Source organism: Gopherus flavomarginatus, chromosome 15 (genome assembly GCF_025201925.1).
Source record: "Gopherus flavomarginatus isolate rGopFla2 chromosome 15, rGopFla2.mat.asm, whole genome shotgun sequence".
Lineage (NCBI taxonomy): Eukaryota > Metazoa > Chordata > Testudines > Testudinidae > Gopherus > Gopherus flavomarginatus.
In genome coordinates this window covers 2833710-2852466 of record NC_066631.1, presented here as the reverse complement: position 1 = coordinate 2852466, position 18757 = coordinate 2833710, and the positions used below count along the sequence as shown (strand labels likewise).

The 18757-nt window shown below is 52.8% G+C and overlaps 1 protein-coding gene across 7 annotated transcripts in view; it reads right to left on the bottom strand.

Annotated features, from left to right (window-relative positions):
* Window positions 1–18757, bottom strand: part of LOC127034672 (uncharacterized) — an 80504-nt gene that overhangs the window by 14146 nt on the left and 47601 nt on the right. For 6 of the 7 annotated variants that reach the window (XM_050923801.1, XM_050923802.1, XM_050923797.1 and 3 more), the window contains exons 5-7: window positions 15386–15550; window positions 4997–5131; window positions 2142–2234 (exon numbers count right to left, since the gene is read on the bottom strand). In XM_050923801.1, coding sequence (XP_050779758.1) covers window positions 2142–2234; window positions 4997–5131; window positions 15386–15550 — 393 coding nt within the window. The remainder of the gene's footprint in view (window positions 1–2141; window positions 2235–4996; window positions 5132–15385; window positions 15551–18757) is intronic. The other variant, XM_050923798.1, reaches the window with a different exon arrangement.

The window sequence follows — 18757 nt, the reverse complement described above, 5'->3', positions numbered from 1 at the left end:
TCCAGGTGCTCCTGGAGAGATACACAGACACCAGCTCTGTGAATCCAAACAGAGTGAATCTCCCTCTCTGTTCCCAATCCTGGAAACAAAAAGTACTTTCCTATTCCCCCAGAGGGAATGCAACATCAGGCTAGCAATCCAACACACAGATCTCCCCTTGATTTCTTCCTCCCACCAATTCCCTGGTGAGTACAGACTCAATTTCCCTGAAGTAAAGAAAAACTCCAACAGGTCTTAAAAGAAAGCTTTATATAAAAAGAAAGAAAAATAAGTACAAATGTTCTCTCTGTATTAGATGATACAACACAGGGTCAATTGCTTAAAAGAATATTGAATAAACAGCCTTATTCAAAAAGAATACAAATCAAAGCACTCCAGCACTTATATTCATGCAAATACCAAAGAAAAGAAACCATATAACTTACTATCTGATCTCTTTGTCCTTACACTTAGAAACAGAAGACTAGAAAGTAGAACTACTTCTCCAAAGCTCAGAGAAAGCAGGCAGCCAGAAAACAAAAGACCTTAGACACTCAATTCCCTCCACCCAAAGTTGAAAAAATCCGGTTTCCTGATTGGTCCTCTGGTCAGGTGCTTCAGGTGAAAGAGACATTAACCCTTAGCTATCTGTTTATGACAGGGGGCCAGGCCAGGTCAGAGTCTGAGGCAAGCCAGAGGGTAAAACCAACTGTCACTCACATGTCAGGAAGCAGACAGGTCAGGGATCAGAGGAAGCAGTCCTGAGCAGGGAGAACCCAGTTGTGTGGACAAGTTCCTGTTCCTGTGCTTGGGTTAAAATAGAGGCTGGAGACCAATCAGAACTGCCCGTGTTCCACCAATCAGATTCCAGGGCTGGAGTTCTCTGTCAGAGTTCAGCTGCTACTCCTACAGCTGTTCGCAGGTTACTGGGTGGCAGGTCAGGACAGCCTAGCCCCTAGGGGTATGTCTCTATGGCAATTAGACTGGCCCTGGCTGACCCAGGTAAGCTGACTCAGGCTCACGGGGCTTCAGCTAGAGCCTGGGCTCTGGGATCCTCCCCGCTCGCAGGGTCAGAGCCCCAACGTCTACACCACAGTTAAACAGCCCTTTAGTGCGGGCTGGAGTCATGACCAGGGCCAGCCACAGGTGTCTAACTGCAGTGTAGACATATCAGAACAGCCCTGTGGACCAGGATTCCAGACCTGCGGTCCCAGACATCAGGAGCTGCAAAGCAAAGATGCTGCAGGCACCGTTCCCAGACAGTTTGGCTTTGCCAAGCGGACATAGACCCTAAGACCTTGTAAAGGTCTAAAGCTTTAGGAATAAATGGCAGAAAGAGTTTTCCAAACTGTGAGTATAGGGAGGAAGAGGAGAATCCCAACCCACCCCTTGGAAAATATATATTGTGGCACCAGAGTTGCCATGCAAAGAGTCACACGCTGGCACACCAGGGTGGTCACATGGTCATGGTTCCTTCTCTCCAGCTGCTGCTAATGCATGTCCAGGCTCTACACTGCCAGGCAGAACCTGGAGGGCTCTAAAAGCAGCTGGAAATGAGGAAGAGGAGCTAGCTTGCTGCCTCTTGTCACCACTGGTGCTACAGATGGGTGGAAAAGGAAATAGTTTCAGAGCCTGGAGCTGCAAAAGAGAGGACTGTTCAAGAGTCCAGGAGACGAGGAGGATGAAGTGGACTAGCAGCACGTCCTGCGGAAGACGAGGATGATGTGCTCACAGGGTTCAGTGGGAGTTAAGTACACTCCAGGAGGTGCTCAGCACCTAAATTACTAACACAGGTGCTCTGAGTTTTATACTAAATAGCTTTTAATCACTAATGCTGCTTGTTTCCTTAGTGGGATAGCAAAACCAGGCTAGGCAGTTTCACTTCCTGGTTCCCATGCCCTGGCCCCATGATGCTGAGTTCTCTGACTACAATGGTGCTGCACTAGTCTAAAATCTGGCACTGTGTTTATGTTTAACAAACAAACAATGCATGAAATTCTGTCTGTTCTTGTTGTTTTGTGAAGCATTCACAGCCGCAGCTAGAATGTTGGGCTCAAAACGACTTTCTCAGCATGCCCCAGGGTTTAACCATGAAGCTAGAGTCAAATGGTTACAGCATAAGGTGATCATTCAAGCAGCGAAGGAGAAGGAGGGAGAACTACCATCTTGCTGACTTTCTTCTCCAGGTCATCTGAGGTTCGGTACCGTTTCAGCTCCTCTGCCATGCGGATGTTAGCTTGGACAATGCTGGCAATCTGAAACAAAGAAAGCACTCACATGGAGGCAGCATGAAAGAGGCACCCTTGATCATAAATAGGAGCTAGGGTCATATTTGGCAGTGGCCAATTCCTTCATGCCAAAACACAAGCAAAGCAGGTCAAACCCAATGCAGCAGACAGCTTGCTGGATACAGAAATCTTTGGTTCCCCATAGCACAAGGCACTCTAACAACTGCTGCTCTTCCCCACTTCCCCATTGCATCACCATCCTGCTCTGCATTGTGCACGAAGCTCTAGGGGTTACCTAGACATTAGCACAGCATAGATCAGGTGGCTACAGTTAACCTCACCGGTCACCTCTAGGGACCTGGGTGCAGTTTTGACTCTGGTAAATGCATTTGCAGACCACCACTTTGTCCCCACATCCCAAAACGCCACATCATTTGACGATGTTTGCCAGTCCATGTTCAGGAGGAGCCTAGAACTACAACAGCAGGGAGGGCTGCTAGTCAGGACTGAGGGGCAATGGCAGAGAAAGGAAAAAAGCCTGAATACAGTCTACCCTCTCTCTGCCTGGGCTGTAGCCACTGCTAACAACCCATCATCTCCATAAGGATTATATATGCACCCAGCAAAAAGAATGGGTGAAATCCCAGTGTGACACAACTCCTGCTGACAGCAGCAGGGTCAGGAGTTCACCCAGTAGGTTCCAAAGCCTCTAAGCCAGAGGCAGCTGAGCACTGGGGCTAAGGGAGTCTCTCTTCATGTCGACAGTAGCTGGCTGGGATTGATTATCCCCAAGTGCTCTGAGTGTTTTAGCCAGATGGGAGTTGACTCTGACTCCCAATGCCATTTGGATTCTGATAGTGTCTGGAACTCCCAGGTGTCTGCCCCCAAAGCTTCACTGCTGTGGGGACAGTAGTCTGTGGGTGACCTGAGATTGTGGGAGAAACAGGACACATCTGTGACCCTGCATGCTAGGCCTGATGCAGTCTCCTCTCTCCCTCTGCTGCACGTCCCATCTACCATGGGCTAAGTGGGGAGGCTTTTGGGAAGATAGAGGGAGGTAGAAAGTGACCAGGATGATACAAGAAGGAAAAGGGTTATACACAAGTAACTCCTTTAGATCTGTGGAAGTAGAGAAAGAACTGACAGGGATTTGTAGGGGATCGTAATGCATGACAGTCTCTGTTAGCAAGAGTTAGGCTAATTGTAACCCTAATAACGCGAGATTTGTAGAAGCGAGGATTGTGTGAGGTGAGTGGAAAAGAACTATGTGAGAAGTTGTTTTGACCTTGTGTAGATAATGTGTAGATAATACAAAATGTAGACTGGAGTCTCTTGAGTGAGAAAAACAAGATATCAGGATGAACTATGTATAAACAAAATGCAGTTGTTGCTTATTATTGTCTGCAGCAAAAGTATAAATGCTGCTGTAATTGTTTACCTGTTGAGAAACCTGTCTAGGAAGGGGAGACCCTATGTCTTAGTGCACTCTCTCCCTGCTGCAGCTGCTAAACAGAATAAAGTATCTGACTCTGCTGCACCCAAACAAAAAGTGAGAACTGAGTTTTTCTCCTTTAGATCTTCCATCTTCTTTCACATTCAGGAGATCCTTTCACATTTGGGTCTGAAATGTTACTGGGCAAGAACGAAAGCATGTATTGAAATCAGTGGTATGGGCAATGGTTCTGTTCATCAGGGGTTATTAATTTCAGTTTTCGATTTTTGCGTTCTAGGTAGATCTCTAAAAATCAGGAGGGTTCAGACTGTCTCTTTGCATACACTGTCATGAGTAATGTATATACTGCAATAAGTAATCTCTTTGTAATGTTCCCGAGTAGACTTTTTGGTAGTAGTGTTTCAAAAGCATACCTTAAAGCACACTCAGGAACCTTTAGTGCACAAGAGCAAGGTCTACGCAGACCAATTAACACATAACACATTAGTGCCCTTCAGAAATCACAGCCTCACAGAGCATGTTACTGCTCCGTGGAGACAAGCCCTTAGATACAAGTAACCGTTTCCAGTATTTTTCTGGTGGTTTATTGGATAAATGCCAATTTCAGTTTGCTGGTATTGGGGGTATTTTGTTGGTCTTTAGCATTTAAACCCAAAAGTCAGAAGCCTGAGATATGGAGGAGGGTGAAGGATGAGCCAGATTGCTTCCAGGTGCCCTTTTCTAGAGCAGTCTGGAGAACTCATGCACTGTGACTGCAGGACTCAGCAAGGCAGACTGGATGTTAAATTAACTGGATGTATTCTCCAGCAGCCTTGCTCTCTGCCCCCTTCCTCTACAAGGTTTCCAAAGCTGAGTTCCCCTCTCCTCTTCCCACCCCATGGCAGGAATTCAAAACCATTTGGGCTGAAGAACAAGGAGCCCCCAGTTACTGTTCTCCCAGACTTCCTGGGCTGCAGATTTTCAAACCTGATGGGATGTCAGAGGCAGCCAGGGTGGTGCGGTGGGAGCAGATAGATGGCCTTGTTCATTGCTATTCCACAGAACAGGCTGCATGGATCACCCAGAAGTTGCCCCCTGGCTCACCCAAGCAAAGAGACCTGAAAAGACAGTCCTGCAGTCAGATCTCCTCCAAGAAAGGCCCACTGAGCCGCCTCTCTCCCAAGTCCAGTTGTTGCTTCCCCAAAGAGATTTCACACCTGAAGAACAGCTGCCAGAGCCCTTCAGGATGCCTGTCATGGAGACCCTGTGCCCTGTATGATCTCTCAGGAGGCCCATCCAGCTGTGCTGCAGTCCCCGGTGCATGCTCTGTGAGGTGACGCTCCCGCTCTGTACCTACATGTTCCTTTAGCTGCAGGATCTCTGCCCGAAGCTTCTGTTCCATCTCCTTCTTCTCCTCCAGCAGCTGTTGGTTCTGCTGGTGCAGCTCAATCAGTTGTTTCTCCAGCAGGTTCTGATCCAGCCCCTCACTGGGCTGTGGGGAGAAGGAAAGAGGTCCCTTAAGAGTAGCAGTGAAAGGAGAGGGCAAGGGAAGATGCAGTGTAGAATCCTGCTCTAGCACCAGATCCTCAAGTAACATTCAGGACCCAAATGGATTGCTTTGGGTCCTGTCTGTGGCAGGTGCCAAGATAGCAGGCAGCTTGACTGGGTCTGGGAAGAACAGAAAGGTGGGACTCGGCTACTGTGCCCATGCTAAGCTTCAGCAGAAATGTGAATTGGCCAAGTTAAAGGATGAGGAAGGAGAAAATACGGTTAAAGAATGAGGAAGGAGAAAATCAGAGGGTGACAAAGGGTCATGAAGGGGAGGCAAAACTCTGCTATTGTGTAGTCTCAAAACCCTCGTTGCACCACCAGACCAATGTGCAGCACCCCCAAGCCAGGTCTAAGGCTTGCAAGCATCATGTGTAATACATACAGACAATTGTATAAGGTACCTTCTCCCCACCTGGCCTTCAGCAGCAGACATGGGGGGGTTGCAGGGAAACAGAAAGAGGCAAGCTCCACTCAAGTCAAAGCCCTTTAATCTCCACATTTTGCCCCCTTTTATTCTTAGCAAGTCTTGGCAAAACTCACCCCCCACGCTCAGGGATTTATGTCCAGGCCAAAAATGAAGGTTTCAAACCAAGCCATTTGAGTGGAATTATTTAAGCACTGAGAAGCAATCAGCATGAACTCCTGGCTGCTCAGACACTTCTTCTGACCCTCCGAAGAAAACCTCCCGCAGAAATTTGGTACTGATGGATATTACAGGTTTTAAATCCTTCCTCAACATTTCTTCTGGCCACAGTCCCCAAAGCACACCAATGGCCTTGACTGACAGAGGAGGAAGATGGAGAAAGGAAAAACCACTTACTAGAGGCCAAAAAGGCCCCACTGATCACTAATGCTAACAGTGCATTTCAAGAGTTCTAATGGGGTCAGGCGCAACCTCCAAAAAAGGGCTGAACTGGTTGTTACTAAACTAACAGCAGCCACCCAACCCCCTCTTCCTGTCCCTACACACACATACAAGAAGAAGGGGGAGACATTTCAGCCCAGTGTAATTTTTTCTGAACAGAAGCTTATTACCAAGGCATCTCTCTGCCACTCTGCCTTAGGACCTGAGTAGCCCTGTAAGGCTGCTTAGCTGAATTTGCCTTGCGGAGGTACAGGTAGCAGAGCCAACACATGCAACAGAGAATCCAATCCCAGGTGTAATGGCAGCTCGCTTCTACAGGCTCCTCCCCTAGCCTTGAAGTCGGGAGACAACTAAAGAATAACAGGGTCTGGAGTGAAGGTCACAGGTTCAGAACTAGGGATCCAAAGGGGGACACCGAGCAGAGAACCAAAGAGAGTGCCCACTGCTCCTCGAAGCTGTCTAGGGAGCCAGAGGATGCCCACCAGAGGATGCCCCCCAGAGAAACTCTGCCCGGGTGTGTGAGACCAGGAAGAAGCAGAAATAGGCCCCACAGTCGCAAAGCACCTCCCCGTCCATCCTCCTCCTGCTGGGGTTGTAGATGGCTACTTTGGCCAGGACTAGGAGGAGGCTGACAAGGAGGTCTCGCGACTTTGGGGGGTCACGGATAGGGTGTGAATATATGAAGAGGTGTGGGGAAAAGTGAGGTTCTGGAGGAGCCGGAATAGGGGTTGCAACCTGGCACGTTCCAGATAGGCGTGCGCCAGGTTATCCCTCACGCTGCAAAAGGGGCAGGCATCGGGGATGGGGGTGTGATAAATGAAGGGGTGGGGGTAGCTCCCTTTTATGGAGCCAGCCAGCCAACAGCTATATAATCCCTTAGTAGCTGTTCTCTACTTGCTTCACCTGCAAAGGGTTAACAGTCACTGCGATGCACAGGTAAAAGGAAGTGAGTGGGCACCTGGCCAAAGGCTAGAACTCTTTAAAATTGAAACAAGACTCCCCTTTTGTCTGGCTTTTGTTCTCGGAGAGAGGCAGACTGGGCTGGAACTATGGTGTAAGAAGCTTGGGCCATTTGAAACCCCAGATATGTAAGTAGATCAGAAAATGCCTAGGAAAATGCAATCAGGTTTATGTCCTTTTATTTCTTTATGGCTTGTTGACTCCTCTGTGCTAACCCCAGGTGCTCTTGTTTTACTTGGAACCTTTAAGCTGGGCCCCAAGAATGTTATTCTTGATGCTTAATCCTTGTAAGTGTTTTTTTTTTAAATCTAGCAATAGCCTGAGTTTCCAGGTGTATTTTCTTTCTTTTTGTTTTTAATAAAATTTACTTTTTTTAAGAACAGATTTTTGGGTCCTAAGAGATTTGTGCACATATTGTTTAATTAGCTGGTGGCAACAGCTGATTTCCTTTGTTTTTCTTTCTCAGCTCTTCCCCGGAGTGGGGGGTGAAAGGGCTTGAGGGTTCTCCACAGGGAGGAATTCCCAAGTGCGCCTTCCTGGGTTCTCAAAGGGTTGGGGCACTTTGCACTTGGGTGGTGGCAGCATTTACCCAGCCAAGGTCAGACAGAAGCTGTAACCTTGGGAGTTTAATACCAGCCTGGAGTGGCCAGAATAATGTTTAGAATCCTTGCGCTCCTCGCCCCCCCCCCCCCCACATTCGAAGTGCTAGAGTGGGGAATCAGCCTTGACAGGGGTGAACTGCACCAGGTGCACACCCACCCTCATGACTCCAACCAACATCCCCAGCAGGCCATAGGACTAGGATGGAATAGAAGCTGGCCCACTGGGGTTCTCATCGTCTACAGGTGGTAGATAGTCCCACCACTTGGTATCAGGGCGGGACACCAGGGTGAGGAAGTGAAACATGTGGAGCAGAAGCATGTAAAGTTGGTCCCGTGGCGCAGTTTGGAAGTGAACCGGCTGCAGGGCACACATCCAGCCCAGGTTATGGAAGGGAGGGGACTGAAGGGGGCTCATGGAACACAGGCCCGATGAAAAGATCCAGAGGGCCGGGGGTGAGGGGCGGGTGGGGAGACAAGGCTGCTCCCACCTCCTCGTATATGCGCAGGGGGATCTGAAGGGTGGAGACCCCCATGTGCTGACCAAGCAGTCAGGGATCCAGTCCCCCTCATCATAGTCCAGGAGGTCTCCAATTCTGGTGGTTTCTGCCAGGACCAGCCTCCACCTGCACATGAAGGTGGGGGTTGTGTAGCAGTGGCTCTGCGAGGAGGTCCGCCCCCTCGGTGGCCACAACAGATCTGGTCACCGAGAACAGTTTCCAGGTCCGGAGGAGGTCCTGGTAGAAGACCGGCAGCTCAGAGAGGTCTCGCGGAAGACCCCTCAGGTGGAGAATAAAGAGCTGCCAGTCGTATTGGAGCCCTTGGAGGCAGCGGAGAAAGGAGTGCGCCAACGTGCTGTACGGCGGACTACCTGCACCATAAAGGAGTCTCTGCAGGGCCTGGAGGTGGAAGACATGGACCTGGCTGCAGAGCCAGACCAAGCCCTGTCCTCCTTCTTCCCGGGGAAGACTCAGAACCCTTGCAGGGACCCAGTGCAGCCCTGGCCAAAAGAACTCCACAGCTACCCTCTGGAGCCAGGCCAGGATCCCTGGGGTCGGGCTCAGGGTCCTGAGTCGGTGCCAGGGCATGCACAGGAATAGTTGGTTCAGTACCAGTGCCCTCCCTCCCAGGGAGAGGCACAGGAGGAGTCCCATCCATCTCCACAGCTGCTCACCCACCCTGGCCTCCATATCCTGTCAGTTCTCTGGCAGAGAAGGATGTGTGGTGGAAATGTAGACACCGAGATAGCACAGTGGACCCGTGCTCCATCGAATGGCTTGAAGTTCGGGTGGGAAGGAGCTCATCTGCCACCCTGCCCCGACCATCAGGCCAGAGCTCTTGATCCAGTTGACCCAGGCGGAGGAGGCTGCTGAGTAGATCACCTGGCAGGCCTCCACCTGCACCAGGTCACCTGGGTCCTGGACCATGGAAAGCATGTCATTGGCAAACACCAACAGGACCAGCCGCAACTCTGGCTCTCAACGTAGCAACCTTGTCAACTACCAGAGGATGAGAAAGAAGAAGGACTTGATTGCTAGAGCATACAGCTGGCCTGACAATGGACACCCATGACGTACCCCTTGCCCGAAGCTGACCAGTTCGGTCAGGGTCCAATTGAACCTGACCAAGCACTCTGGAGGCATACAGCAACTGGAGAAAACCCATGAACTGGGGCCTGAAGCCAAATGCCTGCAGAGTGCCCAGGAGATACCCGTGGTCCATTCTGTCGAATGCCTCCTCCTGGTCCAGGGACAGGAGGGTGAACGACAGACCATCCCTAAGCCCGAGCTCCAAGAGGTCCCAGACCAAATACAAATTATTGAAGATGGTGTGGCCCAGGACGGTGTAGGTCTGGTTGGGATGGACCACGTCTGCCAGCACAGACCCCAGCCACAGCAAGATGGCCTTCACTATGACTTTTTAGTCCGTGCTGAGAAGCGACACGGGATGCCATTTCCAAAAGTCGCAGAGATTGCCTTCTTGGGTAGCAAAGTGAGCACAGCTTGCCTGCACAACAGATGGAGGACACTGCACTCCAAAGACTTGGCCCAGACGGTGACAAGGTCCAGGCTGAGGACGTCCCAGAACACATGGTAGAACTTCACGGTTAGCCCGTCCATACCTGGAGATTTATTGGCGGACATGAGACGGAAGGCTTCAGAGAACTCGGCCAGAGTAAGAGCTCCAGCCAGTCCCAGTCGCCCATGCTGACCATCGGGAGTTTGTTCCAGAGCACCCTACAAGCACTGACTTGTTGGTCAGATCTGGGGAGAAGAGGTTAGCGCAGAAGGCCCTGGCCCTTCCATGCATCTCCTCAGATCCGTGGGGAAGGGGGTGCCATCCTCTGCCAAAAGGCAGGTGATGTGCTTTTTAATCTTCCTCTTTTTTTCCAGGGCATAGAAGCGGGAGCCGCAATCCATCTCCTGAAGGAGATGGATGTGGGATCGAATGAACGTGCCCCGGGCCCGATGGTCCTCCAGGACCTGGAGCTCTTCCCGCTTCTCCCAGCACACTTCGCAGAGGGATGTAACCCCAGGGCTAGTGGCCAGATGCCTCTCCAGCTCCAAGACCTCCCGCTCCAACTGTTCTATCACCGCATCTCTTGGCTGGCTGGAACCCCAGGTGTAGTTGTGGCAGAAGAGCTGGGCGCGCACATTCCCCACATACCACCACCACTGGGCCGAGGGAAAGGCACGCCGCTGCCCCGGCCAGACCAGCCAGAACTCCCAGAAGGAAGCCACGCAGCCCACATTCTCCAGCAAGCTATTGTTCAAATGCCAATAGGCTGGCCCCGGCTGCTCTGGGGTACGAGACGCCATCATAGCCACCAAATGGTGGTCCAAGAACACGGTCAGCCCAACACTGGAGGAGTGAGCCTGTGCTAGATGAAAACATGATAGATAAATGCGGTCCGGCTGGGAGTGGTGCGACCCATCAACCTCCACCTGCACATAGGTAAAGGTGGTATTGTCATTCGGGTGGTGGTCACGCCAGACGTCCACCAGGCAGTGATGGTCGATGATCTCCTTGAGCATGCCTGCGGTAGCCTGGCTGCTCCCGAGCCCAGAGCAGTCCTGGTCCTTAAGGGTGGTATTAAAATCCCTGACCAAGACCAAGCACTCATGAGGATCCAAGGTGCCGAGGAAGGCGGATGCCTGCTGATAGAAACTCACCTACTCCGGGCCTGAGTTTGGGGCGCAGACGTTGACCAGGCCCAGAGGTGCAGCAGACAACCCGGCATGACCTCAGTGACCTTCAGCACCTCGGGCTGTAGGCCGGGGGAGAACAGAGTGGCCACCCCAGCCAAATGAGTGCTGAGGGGCTAAAGTATACCCCATCCCCCTACTCCAGCCTCCAACTAGCCTTGGTGGCTGGAGCTGTGTGGGTCTCCTACAGGAAAATCACAGAGTACCTCCCTCCTGAAGGAAGGAGAGCACCTGGCACCTGCAGAGACCCACTCTACAGCCTCGGGTGTTTAAGGTGGCAAAGATGGTTGGTTTCATAGTGAGGGCTGGGGAGGATTCTCGCGGGCAGGGGTGTCGGCGGCCCCCAGCGGGCCTCACAACAATCCATGCCCAACCCCAAAAGCCAGCAGGGAGTCACAGAAGTTGGGGGCACACTGGTAGGCCGCAATGTCCTGCCTCTCGGGTCCCCCTCCGCTCCTCCAAAACAGCCTTGATGGCCCAGAGGATGAAGTGGAAGTCCCCCCAGAGCTGGAGAGCGAGCTGCACCTTATCCTTGAAACCACAGGTTTCCACCAGAAAGGGGCGCAGCTCATTCCGCAATGCAGCAGTGGGGGATGGAGTCACAGACCCGCAGTCGTCCTCCGGTTGGGTCCCTGTGATGACCCCGCGGTCCACAGAGACAGGCAAACGGGGCAGACACACGGTGCCTGTAGCGGTGGCACCACGCAACCCGTCTGTGATAAATTAAGGGGCGGGGAGGTAGCTTCCTTTTATGGACACCCAGCCAGCCAGTTAGCTATGAACTCCCTCTTGGTGTCTGTTCTCTGCTTGCTTTACCTGTAAAGGGTTAAAAAGTCCCCCAGGTAAAGGAAAAGGAGTGGGCCCCAGACCAGTAGAGCCAATGGGAAGGCTAGAGCTTTTTAAAATGGGAAAAAAGCTTTCCCTTTGTGTCTCTGCTGTTCTCTCTTGGCTGAAAAGATGGGGCAGCAGGAATGCTGTGTAACGTTTGGACCAGGTATGAAAAAACATCTTCCATAACTAGAAGGATTCACTGGGACAGGGAATGTTTAGACAGACGTGATCAGGTTCATTTCTTTATTCTGGCTTGTGGATTTCCTGTGTGCTAAGCTCAGGTATTTTTGTTTTCTTTTGTAATGTTAAACTGGATCCCAGGGAGCCATTCCTGGTGTTTAACCCATTCAGTTGCTCTCTAAAATCTAGCAATAGCCTGATGTTCCAGATGTGTTTCCTTTCTTCTTTTTTTAAAATAAAATTTACCTTTTTTAAGAACCTGATTGGTTTTGTGTCCTAAAAGGTCTGTGCATACGTTCCTCAAAAAGCTGGTGGCAACGGCTGGGTTTCCCTTTTGTTTGTTTTCTTTCTCGGCTTCCCCGAGAGAGGGGTGGAAAAGCCGAAGGGCCTCAGGGAGAACTTCCCAAGTGAGTGTTTGCAGGATTTACAAGAGAGAGTTTTTCCCTTGGGTGGTGGCAGCGTTTACCAAGCCAAGGTGAGAGAAAAGCTGTAACCTTGGGAGTTTGAGACAATCCTTGCGGGCCCCACCTTCTGCACTCCAAGTGCCAGTGCGGAGAATCAGCCTCGACACCTTCCCCCTCCCCATCCTCGGCAAGGGAGGGACTGGCGGAGGGAACAGAGCAGCCCCTAAAGGGTCAGGGAAGGGAGAAGCAAAAACCGCCCCTGAGGGTCGTCCGAATATTGGGGAAATGAGACAACTCCGGGGGTGGCAGCTGTACGGGAGGCAGAGGGGAAGAAGGCAGGTAACACATCAGGGGCAGGAGTGGGGCTGAGGCCAGAAGTAGGATCAGGAGCAGGGGCGGAAGTGGGCTATGGATCCTCAGCAGCTAAGCTATGAGGGTATGGCACCTCTCGACCGGAGTCAGGGGCTGAGGGAACGGGAGGGGGAACCTGAACAATGCCAGGCCCAGACACTGCAACGAGCTCAGCACCCACAACCACGGCGTTGGGCATGGTGGCATCAGCGGTAGGGTCCCCAATGGGGAAGGGAGGCAGCTGCTCCGCCTCAGAGTAGGGGGCAGCCAAGGGCTCAGGCCCCGATCATTCAGCACCAGTCGTCACGACCAGGGGCTCGGCGGCCATGAACAAGGTGCCATCTGCGGGCGGGCAGATAGAGGAACCCAGGGGAGCCCCAGAGTCAAGAGCAGCAGAGGCAGCCAGGGGCAAGGGGAGAGAGGAAACGGGGGCGACGTGACTAAGCTGTCATCCAGAACTAGGTCTGCTAGCAATGGCCCTGGGTGATTGGGGTCAGTCTCCCTCCACTGCCCCAAAGTCCTCCCAGCCAGCAACCAAGGCAACAATTGCCCCATCATCGATGGAGGGCACAGATGACATGGGGGCTGGGGCAACTCCATCCGAGGCCTTCTCAGGGACAGACTCCAAGAGGGGGTCAGTACTGCTCCCCTCTGCTGCCACGGTAACCTCAGCTGGCTCCACTTGCTGGGTGCTATCAGGGGCCACAGTGGAAGGCTCGGCAGCAGTGGCCCTCCTCATGGTCTTGTGGGGGCCTCCTTCCATGGCCGGCTCCAGGGGTTTTGCTGCCCCAAGCAGCCAAAAAAAAAACCCCAAAAAGTCACGATCGCGATCTGTGGCAATTCAGCGAGAGGTCCTTTGTTCCCAGCGGGAGTGAGGGACCCTCCGCCGAATTGCCGCTGAATCCCTGGAAGTGCCGCCCCATCCTCGAGTTGCCACCCGTGGAGCCGGCCCTGCCTCCTTCCCCTCTGCATTGAGGGGTGCTGAACCTGCGCCTTCCTCTTGCCACACTTCCCCTGAACGAGTACCCAGCCAGATTACTCCGTCTAGAGGCAGGGCCCACCTGGTCGTCTGGGTGTGACAGGGGGCTGCTGCTGGGGCCCAAGCAGGAACGATGGCAGGAGGAGTAGTGACTACAGGGGCCAAACCACCAGGATCACCGGCGATGGCAGGGCCAGTGCCCTCCCAGGTCTCGGGGGTCCCAGGTGTCCCTCCATGCTGGACGAGGAGCAGTCCCCCGTCGCCCGGCAGTGGTAACTCTGGGCCTCTCCCGAGGAATAGTGCATCTGGTAGTGGGCCCCCTAGCAGGGCACCAAAAAGGACCCCTCCAGCACCACCCCGTCACATGCTGCCAACGGTAACTGAATCTGCACCTGCCAGCGGAAGGACAGAGCATGACAGAGGGCAGGGTCCTTACAGCTCAATGGGAGAGGGCTGGTGACAGAGATGGGCTTCCCTACGGTGGAAAGGAAGGGCATAGGGCAGTGTTGGGAAGGAAGCACGGGATGGAGGTGAAAAACACCCCTACGCCCAGGTCCTCAAGGGGCTCATTGAGAACATATACGCCCCCCGCCCCTGCCCCGGCCAGGCCCTTCTCCACTGCCTCCTGGGCAGCAGCCTCCAGTGCCAGGAAGAAGACAACCTTCCCATACACCACAGCCGTGGGCTCCACCACGTGCGCCAACACCCACATGTAGGTCTTCATGTAGGACAAGGCAGGTGCCAGGAGACAACGGACACCGTGCTTCCTGGTCAGGGTGGGGAAGGGACCCTGGTCACTGGGGATGGAGCTGGAGGGGGCAGTCAGGACAGATGACATGGAGGGGCTGTGGCCACCTCGGCATACGCTCTGAGAGCCAAGGATGGAACGCTTCCAGAGCTGGTGGAGGGAACAGCAGGGGTGATTGCCCTTCCCCACTCCGAGGGCCAGAGCCCCAAGGTTAGTGATTGCCCTGTCGTCCCCTCCGCCCACAAGGGCCAGAGCCCCTAGGCTAGTGACAGCCCTGCCCTGCCCAGAGGGCTTGAGCTCTGAGACGCCTGATTATTGTCAGGCCCTGCCCAAGGGGACAGGGCTACAGACTGGTGCTTTGCTAGTTCTCCTGCTAGTTAACTTCCACCGCTGTGATGCAGTGAGACAGAGTGGCCTCCTGCTGAGCCTGAGGGGGAGGGACGCCACCCGCCAATGCATTACACAGTCACAGCAATAAACACAGTCATACGCATGCTTGCCTCACCCTTTGACTAAAACTACTGCCCTGTATTTCCAACCTCCCCATATACAAGGCATGAAATGTGTATCCAGCAGGGGTGGCTCTCTGTTTTTTCCGCCCCAAGCATGGCAGTCAGGTGGCCTTCGGTGGCACACTTGCGGGCGGTCTGCTGGTCATGCGGATTCGGTGGCATTTCTGCGGGTGATCTGCCGGTTCCGTGCCTTCAGCGTATCTGCCATCAAATTGCCCTCACAGCGACCAGCAGGCCGCCCCTGGCACGTGCTTGCTGCGCTGGTGCCTGGAGCCGCCCCGGTATCCGGGCAGGCTCTGACTGCGGAGCGATAGTACTTATATAGCACTGTGACTTGGAATCTCAGCCCCAAACAATCCTTACCTCACAAACCTGCTCAGGTCCCCTTTTTACAGATGGGGAATTGAGGCAGAGAGACTAAGTGACTTGCCCTAAGTCACACATGGTGTCTGTGGTGGAGCAGAGACTTGAATCCAGGTCTCCAAAGCCCAGCCTAGTACCCTAACCACTGGGTCATCCTTCCTCTGACTGCCCTGCTACAATTCCAGCTCCCTTCTTACCTGCCCTGCCACAGAATTGGCTCCCTCTTCAAAGATGATGTTGCCACTGTCTCCATCAGGGTCCATCAGCACCAGGGTCTGATGAGTGGGAAGGGATGAGGAGGAGGTGCTGAGCCCCGCCATCTCTTCTACTCCCAGCATGATCCTGCTGTTCAAACGGCTGTCCTTTGAAAAGAGAAGACAGAGTGAGATGCTACTCTGGGGGTGTGCTAGGGACAGAATGTGCATTCGGGACTCGGCACCAGGTGTACTGGCTTAAGGAGAATGTTCAAGAAGGAGACTGATAAACTGGAGGGGGGTCCAAGAAGAGCTACGAGAATGATTAAAGGATTAGAAAACCTGTCGTGCAGAGCTAGATGCAAAGACCTCCATTTATTTAGTTTAATAAGGAGAAAGTTAAGGGGTGACTTGATCACAGTCTATAAGTACCTACATGGGAAACAATTATTTAATAATTGGCTCTTACTGAGAAAGGTCTAACATGATCCAGTGGAAGTTAAAGCTAGACAAATTCAGACTGGAAATAAGGTGTCATTGTTTAACGGTGAGAGGAATTAACCACTGGAACAATTTACCAATGATCGTGGTGGATTCTCCATCACGGACAATTTTAAAATCAAGATTAGATGTTTTTCTAAACGATCTGCTCGAGGAATTATATTTGGGAGGTTCTGTGGCCTGTGTGATACAGAAGGTCAGACTAGATGATCACAATGGTCCCTTCTAGCTTGGAATCTATAAAGAAATTATGCACTCCCGGGTCTCAGCCTGACTTAGGGAACAAGTGATTGTCTCTCTGTCTAGGTTTTTTCATGGCACTTATCAGCGTAGCATCTGAGCCCCTCGCTACAAGGAGTGCGCCTGGAGATAGAGAAATTGCTCCCTCTCATCCTTGCAGCCAGCAGGAACTCGACATTGCTCATATGCACAAAGATAGCTCTAAAGCTGCTTTTGTCTTGTGTTCTGAAGGCTCCGAGAATCACGCCCATTCTGGTCCCGTCTGGCAGCAAGTTCCAGATTCATGGCCCAGCCTCCTGCATTAACTGGTCCTGCTCTTGAGACTGACAGTCCCTGCTGTTCCAGGAGCTGTTGTGGGAGGCCATGATCTCACAAGGTGAGGTGATTTCGTATGTAACTCGGGCCAATCCCATGACAGGCTTTGAAGGGGTCGACCAAGATCTTGAATGTAATCTGAAGCCAGTGCAGAGCAGGGACTAGCATCCTGCTGGGCTCCCTGAGGCCTGTGCTGCTGTGTTCTGGAACAACTACAGCTTCTTAAAAATTGACCCCGCCATTCCAGTAACTGGGGATTGGGAGCATCACCGTTGCTATGACTGAACCTGACAGGAGAGGGGAATGATCATCTTGCCACCCATGGCTGGAAGAGAACTTTAATTATCTGTGTCTGTTGGGGTATCCAGGTGGACACTGACTGTCTAGACAAGCAGGGAGGGAGGGTGGTGATACAAACATGGCACGTTCTCTGAAATCCTTCCTCTCCCCACCAGCAGCATCTTGATCTTTGCAGGATTCAGTCTGAGACACTTAGGCTAGGTTTTGGCTTTGTGTCTGATGTGAAGGTCAGGCAGAAGCTGGGTGTGGCTAGGTGGGGCTGGCACCTTAGTCCGTGCCGTTGTAAGATGCACAGATGTTAAAATATGCCTTGAAAATATGCTGTTGACAACTTTTTGGCTGCCCTTTTCACCAGCAGGTGGCAATCACTCTGTCTCTTTTTAGGGCTAAAGGCAATGACAGGCAATAGGTCTATCCCAACAGGGAAGATGTCTTGTCTGGGGACATGGGAAGCAGATAGAGTAGACCAAGAGAAGCTAGGCCTCCCCAAACAGCCAGGCTGTGGCCCCACCCATGCTGCCCTCACTCAGCCTCTCCCTCCAAGCCAGCGGAAGCTAGGGACTTGGGGTGGCTAGGGCAGTGGGCTGGGGCTCAGACTGGCCAGGGTAGAGATGGGCAGGCTCAGGCTGGCTGGAACAGCTGGGGAGGGCTGGCCGGGGGCCTGGGACTCGGGGTGGCTGGGGCAGGCAGGCTGGTGCCGGGAGGGGGTGGAACTGGGTGAGAAGAGGCGGGGCAGGGTGGAGCCTTGGAGGAAGGGCTGGAGTGGGGGCTGAGCCAGGGGTACAGCTGAGGGGGCTGAGCACCCCCCGGCACATTGGAAAGTCGGCACCTGTGCTGACAGGCTGGAGTGGGGCCGGGCTAAGGGAGCAGGGGCCCGAGCTGAGCTGGGGAGTAGAGCCGCGCCAGCCAGAGAGAACCAGAGAAACAGCCCAGGGAGCAGGTCAGTGCTGGGAACAGAGCTGTAACAGCAACAGCCACAGAAGCAGCCCAGAGAGCAAATCCGTGCTGGGAGGAGAGTTGCAGGAGCCAGAGGGGCCAGAGAAGCAGCCCAGGGGGCTGGAGGCAGAGCAGCAGCCATGCTGGGGCTGGAGCCAGGTGCAGTGAGCAGCTGGGGAAAGCGAGGGGGAACTAGGCAGAAGACCCAGCACAAGGAGATGCCCCCAGCCAAGAGACCTTGTAGGCCAGACCTGGGGAGGATCATAACCCCAACGGAGGAGCCAATGCTGGGAAGAGGGTCCTGCCACCTAGAGCCTGAAGGCGTGCGGCCATCACCAGAGCAAGTGTCCAAAACGCAGGAACCCTGCAGCACAGCCAAGGCCTGGGCAGAGGCCTGGGACTTGTGAGGAACAAACTGAACTTCCCTTGCGTTCCAGAGACGCTGGTTGTGATGTCCCCGTGCGACAGAGCAGGGTTACACGTTTTCCTTTAGCCTTTCCCATTTTTTCCTTATTTTTAATTGGTTGCTGTTTCATAATTTGTATTTACTTGAACTATATGCAATGATCAGTGGGTCAGGGAAGCATCCAGAGTGGAAGGAGCACCCTGGAGTGGGGACACCCGAGCCCCTGTCCTAAGTGACCATGACAAGATTGGGGGTCGAGCCCCCCAGGAATCCTGGGCCCAGTCTTGTTGGGGTTACAAGGACTCTGCCAGACAGGAGAGTGGAAGGGGAGTTCTCGGTAAAGGGAGGCCTCTTGGTAAAGGGAGTTGGGAGTGTGGACTCGGATCCTTTCACTAGCCCATTCCACCAGGGTAGTGTATAAGCCAAGAAAGTTCCCCACAATAGTGGGATCAATCCCCCCATTTACATATGTAAATAAACTCTCTTGTTCCTAAAGTATATGACAAGCTTTGAAAGGCATGAAGTGAAGAGTATTAGATAAAACCAGAGAACGTATGAATCACGTCCATAAGATTTAGAAGACTCTAAGATATTTTGTTTCCCTGGTAAATGATTGTTGTACCCTAGCAGTGATAAGAATTATTGAAAGACATATTCACTTAACCAGGGTAAAACTT